Raw genomic sequence first — 11,822 nt, 5'->3', positions numbered from 1 at the left:
TTGGATAGAAAACAAAATGGAAAGTTTCATTTTTTTTTTATTATCTAAATAACTTGCAGTGCCCTTAAGCCTCTGCGCTGAGCTTTAACACCAGCACCATGTGTTGGTTTTAGGTCTCCCCACACCCTCGCAGTTTCATGTTCAAATAAATATACTGTACAAGAAGCGGGGGAAAGACGGAGGGTGGGGACAGGGGGGAGGGAGAAGGTGACAAGGAAAGAGTGAGGCAGAAAGAGAATGAAGAGACCGATGACGGGAGGATGAAGAAGTGTTTCCTCTGGTTTGGGGATAAACCTTTGAGGGTGAAGGAGGGAGCGATGGGAAATTAGGGGAGGAAAAATATATAAAATTAGGATATAAAAGCAAAACTTCCATCCTAGCCCTTTCTCCCCCCTCTATGCTCGTACCCCCAACTCTCCTCCCCACTTTCTCTCCCTTCACATGGTCCTTGTTACTCCTGCTGCTAAGCAGCTAACAAGAGACGCTCCTGCCTCCTCCTCTCTCCTCCCCTACAACCCGGTCCCGCTCCTACTCTGTACCCCTTCTTTGAAATGAAGGTTATTAGAACCAGCTTGTGTGTGTGTGTGTGTGTGTGTGTGTGTGTGTGTGTGTGTGTGTGTGTGTGTGTGTGTGTGTGTGTGTGTGTGTGTGTGTGTGTGTGTGTGTATGTGTGTGTATGTGATGGTGTGCGTGTGTGTGTGTAATTGGGAACAGGGCAGGGCAGGGGGCTCTGGTATGCACATGTGTGTGCCAGCTTCGGTGTCTGACATGCTGGGGGGTCCTGACTCTTTGCGAAGGCCTTCTTCATTCTCCACACACACACACACACACACACACACACACACACACACACACACACACACACACACACACACCCTTATGTCAGCGAGTAGAGCGGCTGTGGCGAAGGCCTGGAGACAGTGAGACTGTGGCTAGCTCCTAATAGTTCTGCAAAGCATCATGGGATACCGCTTTGACCAGTTGCCCCAGTAAGCAGCCAGGTCAAATCACCGTGGACCAGAACGTGGAAAAGAATCTCTCTGGTGGAGAAGCACGTGGAGAACAAACACATCCAACTGAAATAATCCTCCTGGTTTTGTAATTTGTTGGAAAAAATAAAAAGTAAAAGTGATGTTGTTAAAATGATTCAGACAGAGCTGATGGTGTCTCAGGTTGTGCAGTAAAAATGATCACAATGAAGTGTAATGATCCTGTGTAGTAGATAATAATACGCAACAGTCAAAGGGGCTTCTTGACATTTCAATATGACCATTTAGCTATTGAAAATCACTGGATGATCATGAGATCAGTTTGGATTTCTTTTGGTTTCTTTTATTGGTGAATGTGTTTTTGCTATTTTCCGCAAACCCCTGAATGCTTCAGCCTAAATTTAAGACTACACTGACAGACCTGGACTACATTATTGATACTATAGCTTAACACATCAACATTGTTAAGCCACACAGGATTTGAACCTGACAAATGTGTTATACACCACACACGCACATAACCCCTGCACATAGTTTGTGTTACACCTATTATAAACCGACTGAAGCACAGCCATGGCTAGCTCAACTGGTTATCTGAGCCCGAGCCACACACAGCTGAGGGCGTAGTGGTGGTCTACTGCGTCATATCATAATACAGCTCAGTCTTTCTTTATGGACCGCAGGGACGGCAAGATTTATTTTGAGGCAATTCAATACTTATTGCGAGGTCACGCAATAGAATTTCAAGAATGAAACGTTTTTTTTTAATGATGTATTCATGTAAAGAATATTGAAACGCAAACATTTTAAAAGCTTTAAGAAACCATTATCCTTGATAATGAGAGAGTATTTTTAGACTGTAATTTGCTGAAGTTGAAGTTCTTTCTTTTCCGTTTGTGTGACGAATTACGTTTTTTTTTTTGCCAAAAAATACTATCCTGCAACAAGCTTATTAGTGCGCTGTAATATTATTTTACCAAAGATTTTAAGCCCGTTTGTTTATGAGACAACACTACAAAGCAGATAAACAGGAATTTGAGATTTGTTTGGCCGCTCAGATCCAAAGCATCGATCCTGCAGCTCTGAGCGCAAATGTGAATCAGATCAAAAAGTCTGCAAAGAGTGAACAGCATCTCACCTCGTCGTCTTTATACCAGGACATGGACTCGGCGGTGAGGACAAACCAGTACTCCTTGGCTCCTCCCTTCATGATGCTGATGTTGTTGATGGTCAGCCAACCCTTCCTGATCACCTGAGAGACACACAGACAAACAGTGTAAAGGGAAAGTGATAGTAAATAATATACAGCAGGCTAAAATCATTTCCTACATACGTTCCACTAACACCATATTTGTCATCCCGCGTATGTCGACACACATACGTACCTATGCTAACATGTATGCGGCAGCACAGTAACATGTAATATCACCGCTTCTAGTGGAGATAAGAGGCGACTGCCACAAACAACAGCAGGGTGGCGCACACCTACATGACTAAACACATTCCTCACACTCTTTTTCTTTCTTGTATTTCATTCTCTCCACCAAACAGAAACTGTTAAGACACATACAGTACATGGTGTGCTTGTGTTATTTACCTTGAACCGATCGCTAACTCCTCTCTCCGGCTGAATGAGAATGTGGAGAGAACGCCAACGCAAGGCATTTAGTAAAGGCCAAGTACACAATGTTGGTCAGGTACCAGCACATTAAAGCCGGCTGCTGGGACGGCAGCAAAAGGGGACAGCAAGCAAGGTGGGGGGCAAAGGCAGTAAGGAGGCTACAACAAGAATGGTCCCATGTCAAACCTTTTTGAGGCCATGCGATGAAATGCAGGAGCCAGACTGGTTTATACTGTATGTGCTTTTTGAAGAAAAGTGGTGGAGTGAGCAAACTTCGGAGGGCTGAACTTCTCAGGAAACTTCTAAGGAAACACTGTTTAAGTGTTTCCTTAATTTCTCTTATGTTTAATTAGAAAAAGAGTTATAGTTCCACACTGTACGTCAGTGTTACAAATTATATTCTATATCTGACATTTAATTTAAGAGTAGACTGACAGACTGAGAGTAAACCTATAAAAAAAAATGAATTATACAGTTAACAGTCGTGTGCAGGCGTCTTTTCGTCGACAGCCAGAATAACAAAGTTGCTTCAGAGTGCTTCAAAATCTAGAACAGATACAACACTCTCTATCCTTAGACCCTAAATTTGGTTGGTTAGGCAAAAACTTAGACGAAATGATTCAATGTAAAAATGCCTGACAATGCACATCTGCATAATTTTTACATATTCCCCTATTTATTCATCCAGCATATGTATTTGGTATCTTTAAAACGTTTCAGATCTGGACTCCGGAGCACAGAAGCTGGTGGGTCAACTACATCCATCTGAAAACAGGAAGTGAAGCTCGCCACTTTGTTTAGCATGTGCCCCTAACCTCCGACCCCGACCTGGGGGGTTGTTATGACAACTGACAACTATGGAGGTGACACATGTCGAGCACACTGCGGGTCTTCATTCCCCCTGGCCTTCTGGAGGAATTGGGGAAAGGCAGGTAATAAAAAAAATAGAGAGTGGAAGTCTAGTGATGTCTAAAAAAATTAAAAAAAAGATTAATAAATATCTTGAAGAAAATAAAATCTCTTTGGATGCAATTCAAGATCACACGAGTGACTTTCTCTTCATCTAGTTCAAACGACTGCTGGGGGGGCATCGCATCCAAAGCAAACTGGCCTCGGTATCGAAGTCACATCTCCAAACTGAGCCTTTCAACCAGACAGATAGATGCCGTGTAGGATAGCATTTTACGGTACACTTGTCATCCTGTGGTGTAAGTGTGTGCATGAGTGGGAGTGTGTGTGCCCGCAGGGAGGACATAGCTGAAAAAGAGAGGAAAGGGCAGCAGCCAAGCATCCCCCACCACAGCCACCTGCCTGTTTACTGGTAGTACTGGTGGTATGAAGCTCATTTCATAGACAAACACTCACGAATCCACGACCAACTATAATCCACCGCACATAAAAGACACACAAGTGTACACATCCACATGTGTCCTGACATAAGCAGAGCGTTAAAAGAAAGAGCACATACGCATGAAAGCCTAACTGCAGACATGCACACACACACACACACACACACACACACACACACACACACACCTAGACACTTCAAACACACACACACACACACACACACACTACTCACCATGATCTCATCCTGGAGCAGAAAAACCACAGAGAGGAAGAAAAAGAGGACAAGACACAGCAAAAAGAGAAATCACTCAGAGGAAACGGGAGGCAACAGATATGATAGACACCAAAAAACAAGAGCTGAAGAGGATACGACTAAAGAATAAAATGTGGATAAGATAGAAAATGCTTTCAGAGGGCAAAGTAGAATGTCAATCATGCAAAATGTGTTTATTTGACCTCAGATGTATAGTAATAGATCTGATATTGTGACGTATTTACAGTCTGTCCGTCGTTTAAAACACACCGAAAAAAGGCTTTGTGGAAAGTCAAGCCGTGACAAAAGGCACCGTGAGATACTTTGCGTGATTTGTTTTAGTTTTTTAGATTTCCGAACATTCTGACCACTTTTGCTTCCTTAACATGCACATCTGCACATACTTAAATACAAAAAAACAGACTTAAATAAAAAATCCAGATGAGGATTAACAATTTAAACAATTCTTCACATTTTTGAGGATTGTGTATCCTTGCCAGAGTTCTATTTGATATTAATATGGTTGTTGGGACTATCCTTCAAGATTCAACAACTGCCGTCCATTAGTGTGTAACATGTACAAGAGCTGTACAGGGCTGCATTGTGTAAGACATGAACTGTTGCCCAAGGTAACAAGATACTGTGTAGCTGTGCTAAATTTAGCATGGGCAAGAGTGCCAACCTTCCTATATACAGTCTATGGCGCTAACAGAATAAGGCCTCAGGGGAAAACTGTTTGAAGTTCAGATGTCATGTTGCTGGACAACACACGATACACACGGGAGGAGTTCAGTCTGGAGTCGTGTGCTTGTAGCTGTTCTGTACCACTTGTAAAACTTAGTATAACCTGTCACATAAAAGTGACAGTCTTTGCTGGACATGATGGTATGTTTAGTGTTATCAAAGTACCTGGTTGCCAGCTGCTTTCTTCTTGTTCATTTGGTTGATCCTCTGCTGAGCGCTGCACAACAAAACACATCAGGAGAAGCTGGATTCCTGCACTGCCACTGCACATGAACTGGTAGATCGCTAAGCAGCTAAACACCACAGTGACTGTAGTATTTTACACTCTATGATGGAGACGATGAGACACAGAAACTTACTTGGCAAATCCAATGAAGTCCTCATGGTTGGTGTTCATGTAAGACAACTCAATGTCTATCAACAGCAACACCTGAACAGAGAGAAAGAGAGCTGTGATCAATAAATGCCCATTTATTTTATATATATATATACATATTTTAGAGCTTCCAATGGTTTGGGCTTTTAGATCGATTGTGTGTGCGAAACCGAAAAGTACACCTAAGTAAAATATATAGCATAAATATAAATATACAGTATATATATATGTGTTACCTGGTTCTTAGTGCGGTTTTCTCTGTCCCTGATGTGTTGGGTGACGATTCTCTCCATCTCCTCTCTCAACATGGGGTACTGAGCCAGCTGTGGGCACAGAACACAGTGGGTAGGTAGCAAAAACACACACGCCAACTATCACAAATCTACATACAGACTTTAAAAAAAAAAAACACTACATTCCTCATCTCACTGAACCACAACACACAGTTCCACCAATACAATAAATTACGTTACATAAACATAAGTAAACCCGGTTATGTAATGAGGAGTTTATCCCAGACTTCGCTCTAGTCTCTGCACACCCTGACCAGTGGGTGGATTTGAGCTCAGAGTGGATTTTATGTGCAAAATGTCTATTTGTGGCCAACATGGAACAAAAGCAGTAGAATAGTGCAAAGTCTGTGATATTACCACACAAACAGAATAAACAATGTTTCTGGCAGAAAAGCTTCTTTTTCCCAGCACACTGTGGGTCTTTTTTTCCATGAGCTCATTGCGAACCCACGAACGCAGACATTGGTGGGCCTCCAATGTGACACAAACACATTTGGAGAAGTGTGAGGAAAGAAGAAAAATCAAAACCAAAAATCACAGCGCAGGAAAGAAAAATCGACGCCGTTTTCTTGCAAGTTACAATGCGTCTTTCATGTCCGTCATATGGTTTTGGTGAGTGGATATCAGTAGACTTCTGGTGCTCAAGTTGATTTACTGCTTCCTGGATTTGGTTCAATTACAAAGTAGACAACATCCATAGTGAATAGTGTGCTGCAGGAATGAGTCCTAAAACTAGGAAATGTCTTCGCTTTTTTTTGCACTTCTGGTTCCCTCATTTCAAAGTCAACCAGTTTTTTGAATGGGTTTTTGGTTAGATGCCTGAAATGAGGTCTGCGGTTAACACAAGCTTGAGAGATTTTTATGTTTTGTTCTACAATATAGAAAATACATCAGAAGAAAAAACAACGTTTCAAATTTTGAAGCTAGTATCTATTATCTTAAAAAGGTGGTTAACACGTGGCCTAATGAGACTACAAAACGTCATCACATCGACCGATTTTTTTTTTTTAAAGTTCTGTATATATTTGGTTTTCTTAATTGTTTTCATCACATCAGAAAAGCTCAAGCACACTGTGTAAAAACAGCTACACCTCTGTTTGGTAAGAGCATACCTTTACAGCACCTGGTTAGTTTAATTCGTTGACAGTTTAGTCAAATCACTCATTTGAATTTTGGGAAATATGTGAAGTTTTAACATACATTTTTTATTTTTTGATACTAACTTATTTGATGAGGACCACCATCTCATGAATTCACTCCTTTCAATACTAGAAAATAACATGAAAATAAAACATTTACAAACAAAACCAACACACTTTGGATGAAAGCAGCATCATGTGTGCTACTTGAAAGGTGCATTGTAACGTGAAGACTGTCTGGTGATGTGTTCAGTGTCTTAAAAAATAACACAGAAGCACAAAACTGAGAAATAAATGTTTGGGCAAGGCAGCAGGCAGAAGCACTCACAGTGATTCAGACTGACATGCAATGCAAAGGAGCAGGGAGGGAGGGATGAGAGAGAGGATGATGGAGGAAGACTTCAAACTGACCCCTTTGTGGATTTTTCCAACCACTGTATATTATTATACAGTATCTTTAAATACAGTATGTCTCTGAAAGTGAAATCAAGATAAAAGTGTGACAGAGAAGAGAAATCCAAAGGAGGTCACGCTGTCTTTTGGTCATTTGCTTTGCGGGGAAGCAGCCGGTTCAAAGGGTTAGAGGACAGGATGGGTAGAACAAAAGAGAAATAAAAAGAGAAATAAAGAGATGCTCGAAATACGTCAGCTGGTCAGTGAGTGGAACCACACAATCGGTCAATCCACTATATTAAATCATACTGACAAAGACAGAAACAAATATGATTTTGACGAACTTAAATCAAAAAGGAATTTCAGACACCAAGAGGTCAAATATGAAAGAAAATGATCTAACATGCAGGTTGAGAAGCAACAATTTGTCAATATAAGGCCAATAACTGAGAGAAGACAAATGACAGATACATCTTAATTACAATGCCTGTTTTTCTCTCTTATACCTCTCAATACTTGAATGCCCAGCCATCGGGCTACCCGTTACCTGTGTGATTAACAGATAGCGAAAGTGCCTTGGTTCTCTTTGGCATTTTACCTTTTGACTACACTTTCGTATGGTGGAGGTGAGTTCGCTCACAACCATATCTATACACTTCAGTGTGGGCTCCTTCAGCTTTTGGATCTGCTTTTTCACTATGGCCTCAAAGGCCAGGTCAGGGGTGAACAGCCCCGTCCTGTAGGGATAGGCAGGGGGCACGGGAGAGAGGAGTGAAAATAAAAAGAAGACAAAAGAAGGGTGGAAAGAGAGGAGAAGTAAAAGCACCAAATGAAGAGTTGTAAGAAGACATAAAGGAACAGGCAGACGGAGAAAAGTGAGAAGGTGAAGGTGTGAGACGATAAACCAGAAAAGGAGTAAAAACAGATGGTGAGGGAAAAGACAACGAGAGGTATGGAGGTTGGGGGGGGGGGGGGTAAACAGCACAGAAGGAAGGAAATGTAAGTGAGACATTTGGTTTCCCCTGAAGGCATTCTACACCAGGACAGTGCTGGAGTCTCTCTCTATCATTAAAGAGCAAACAGAGAGAAAAGACAAGAGAAAGACGAGGAAAAAGAGAGAGCTCCCAGCCTGCACGACTCCACCAGCCAAAAACTCCAAGCGATGCGCCGCGAGACCGCAGCTGTGCACCCCAACGTTCAGCCAGCACGCCCTGATCTCCCCCTTCCCTGGTCTCGACCCTTCCTCCACCCATCCCTCCTTATCCTCTGGCTTCCAGCGGGAACGTAATCGTAACATTTATTATCCCACGGCAGCTCCAGGTTGTTGCAGTCCAACCGCTGTTGAAATTGTTTGGATCAGTTTGGACAAAGACGACTGCTTTTTTTCTCTTTTGGCCACACTCACAATCGTGAGTGTGGCCTCAACGCAGCTGAGCGTGCGTTGAGGCCCGTTGAAGTTAAAACATAATAGTCATGGGGCTGCTGTCTGCTGCAGGTGCACGGCCGCGGCCTCACGCACAAGGAAGTCTGGACGCTGAGGTCATCCAATATCGCTGCCAGGTATTCCAAATGACTGACGAATGATGATCCACGTGTATAACTTTGTATGCATAGGTGGAAAGATTGTCTAAGTCAGGGTTCTAGAAGTAGAACTAAGACTGACTTGAGGACTACTCGAGTAAATGAATAAAATAAATTCCAAAGCCCTCCAAAGAGGCGTTTGTTAGCTTGCATAGAGACGGCCTCAAGAGAGTTGTCCCAATTCCACAATAAATACCAGCTCTCAGTTGTGCACACAACATATATGTGCAAACAAGATGAAAGTCTTGTCCAGACTAAATAATATCTTGTGCACACAAGATAATAACTTGTGTGCACAAGATGAAGAATATCTTTCAGGGCTTCGGAAAATAGGACAATAGGGAAATTCATTTCTTAGTTTAAATATAAATGGCATTACTATTCAGAAGCACTGTACACGTTTGATGTATGTTAGCATACATATTGCATCATTTCCTGTTAAAAACAGTAAAGCACACTGACCTCTGAACAGTATACTATGACAGCTTGTAGGACGAAACTATTATTACATAGTGTGGAATTGGGACGCAGTGTAAAATAATCTACTCTGTCGAATCATCCTAACTGAGGCAACTCGTAAACTCAAGTTCTGAGCTGAGACTGCTCTGACATTAAATCTTTTATGGGCAACCATATTTTGATGACCGCTCAGCCTCCACACTGGTTTTCTTAAACACAGCTTTCTACCACGGCCAGTCTGTCCAGCCAAACCAGTCCCAAGCGGAACGGTAGGCAGGCAGGCAGGCAGGCAGGCAGGCAGGCGGGCAGTCATACCGCAGCCCACCCTGCCACTCCAGGTGTCCCCTCGCTGTCCAAAAAAACAACGAGGGCTGGAGAGAGCCAGGTGGTTACAGTAAAAGGGAGTGAACAGCAGAGGGACTTTGCAGAGGAGGGTTTAAAATACAAAAATAAAGTGCTATCCACTGTTTTCTATCATTTTTTTACCTTCTTGGTACACTGCCTAACCGTATTGACTAGCTCAGAAATGACCATGTCCACACATTTGGTGCAAGGCTCTTTAATCTTCCCAATCTGCCTTTTCACAATGGTCTCAAAGGCCATGTCCGGGGTGAAGAGGCCAGTTCTGCCCGACAGAGAGAGAACCAGCCACAGGGCCAAAAATAGAGGAGGATGGCGGAGAGAAAGACAGAAGGAGGGAGGAGAGTTGGGTAAAGAGAAGAGTGTTAATTGTAAAGAATTACTCTCCGTTTCTGAGCTTTTCCTCCAACACGTAAACAGACACAGATTAGACAGAGAGAGAGAAAGAGAATGGAAATACAAATCAACATGTTCTGGGAAATGTTTAGTTATTTGAACGAATTTCAATTAATCTGTTTTTAATTTAAATAATTTCTTCAGCAAATATGAAGCCATTTTCCCTCAAGAATGTGTTTCCACTGCAGACTAGCCGGTGTGTTATCCATCAAGAGGATGGACGGGATCTCACTTGATAAAGAAAATGCATAAATACATCCCTGACAACTCACCACAAGGACAGCCTGGACATTTTGGAGGTGGAACTGGACCCAGGTAATTTAAATAACATGAATGTGCCATCAAAAATCCATTTTAGCAAAAGTCTGGCTATGAATATGGACTTTCACTGAATTTCTTTTAACTTAAATTCAAATTTAAGCAACCAAATTCAGGTGGTAACTCTGGATGCGACCCACCAGTTATCAACAAACCTCCGAACATTACCATTTATTACTACCTAGTAACAAGTATCTACGCTGATACTGAAATAAGCTAAATAAAGTATGAAAACCAGTACTGACAGAAACCAACAACTGCCATTGAAATAAATAAAAACATTTCTTTGTAAATTTTGCACAAGACCCCCCATAAATCCCATATCTCCTGCTTCTCACTACATCCTGTCATAATCTGACTCGGACAGACTAAACACAATTTTAAAAACATTTTGGCAACAAATATAAATTCTTTTTTTCCTGATGTTTTTTTTGTCTTATTAGATGATTAAAAAAAGAACATAGGCACAGACCAGCAAGAATGGAAAAACAAAAATCAGATGGAAAGGCCGCAAAGAAAAATACGGTGCAACCTATCTCATCACAACTCTTCTCTAAGTGTGCTGACGCCATTAGTATTCAACAGAGGTCTTTGTGATTAGATAAGCAAAGTCAGTTAGATGCAGTCAGGCCAGCAGAGGTGACGGAGAGAGAGAGAGAGAGAGAGAGAGAGAGAAGGAGGTGCAGTAAAGAGGGAGGGAAGTGGGGGAGGAGGGGTGAGTTGAAGGGCGGACGTGCCTGATTCCATGAATGTTCTTGATGGCGTAGCTGATCTCCTTGCGGAGCTCTTTCTCGTCAAACTCCATCTGCAAACGAAACAGAGACCACAGGGAGGATTAAGTACAGTAATATACCCTCATGAATCAGTTCAACTTAATTCCTCCATTCTTTATTTTCAAACACCATGTCAGCTAATAACAAGTCACACGAAACCGTTGAGAGACATTAAATTAGAACACGTGTCCATCACTATTTCTTTAATGTCTCCGCTGCTTTTATTTTGCAAACCGTAAACACACTTCCTCCCCAAACAGATTTACATTCTGGCGAATATACTTTATCATGGGAAGTAGGAAATATAAGCAGATCTACTATATTCCTACAGGATCTGTTTTTATTTAATTTTTAAAGTACCTCATTCGTTCCCACTTTCCTCTGCAAAGTTTCATATTTCCTTAAAAGCATGTATTCCCAACACATAAAACATAATGATTTTATGAGTGGAGCTTCTGGTTTGGAAGCAACCTGCTCTGTTCTCCCAGTGGGAAACCGACGGGGGATTTTTCTGAGGCCCTCAGTCACAAGAAGTAAGATTTATATCCTCAGAGGGAGGACGAGAGAGGACAGAGGAGAGGAGTGGATGAAAGAAAGGGAGAGGAATGAAGTGACGGTTACAGGCCGACTGAGAGAGAATGTGAAAGAGGATCGAACATGTAAAACAGGCGGTTGAGGTAAAAGGGTTAGAGAGAGAGAGAGAGAGAGAGAGAGAGAGAGGCTGGGGGAGGTGGATGAAGGGAGGACAGGCTCGGGGGTAAAGATGATGTGAAAGGT

At 42.1% G+C, this 11,822-nt stretch overlaps 1 protein-coding gene across 4 annotated transcripts in view; it reads right to left on the bottom strand.

Annotated features, from left to right (window-relative positions):
- The window catches only part of dnm1a (dynamin 1a), a gene marked incomplete at both ends in the record, with an annotated part of 43,606 nt that overhangs the window by 18,466 nt on the left and 13,318 nt on the right, over positions 1 to 11,822 (bottom strand). For 2 of the 4 annotated variants that reach the window (XM_079179476.1, XM_079179477.1), the window contains 8 exons: positions 2,128 to 2,241; positions 2,587 to 2,616; positions 4,193 to 4,204; positions 5,123 to 5,174; positions 5,317 to 5,387; positions 5,570 to 5,656; positions 9,685 to 9,823; positions 11,010 to 11,077. In XM_079179476.1, the coding sequence (XP_079035602.1) occupies positions 2,128 to 2,241; positions 2,587 to 2,616; positions 4,193 to 4,204; positions 5,123 to 5,174; positions 5,317 to 5,387; positions 5,570 to 5,656; positions 9,685 to 9,823; positions 11,010 to 11,077 (573 nt within the window). Of the gene's footprint in view, positions 1 to 2,127; positions 2,242 to 2,586; positions 2,617 to 4,192; positions 4,205 to 5,122; positions 5,175 to 5,316; positions 5,388 to 5,569; positions 5,657 to 7,756; positions 7,896 to 9,684; positions 9,824 to 11,009; positions 11,078 to 11,822 lie in introns of all 4 variants that reach the window. The other 2 variants (XM_079179478.1, XM_079179479.1) reach the window with 2 other exon arrangements.

This window comes from Pholis gunnellus (assembly GCF_910591455.1).
Source record: "Pholis gunnellus genome assembly, chromosome: 18".
Taxonomy (NCBI): domain Eukaryota; kingdom Metazoa; phylum Chordata; class Actinopteri; order Perciformes; family Pholidae; genus Pholis; species Pholis gunnellus.
Note: the sequence above shows the minus strand (reverse complement) of the source record. Positions and strands in the feature narration are given on the sequence as shown.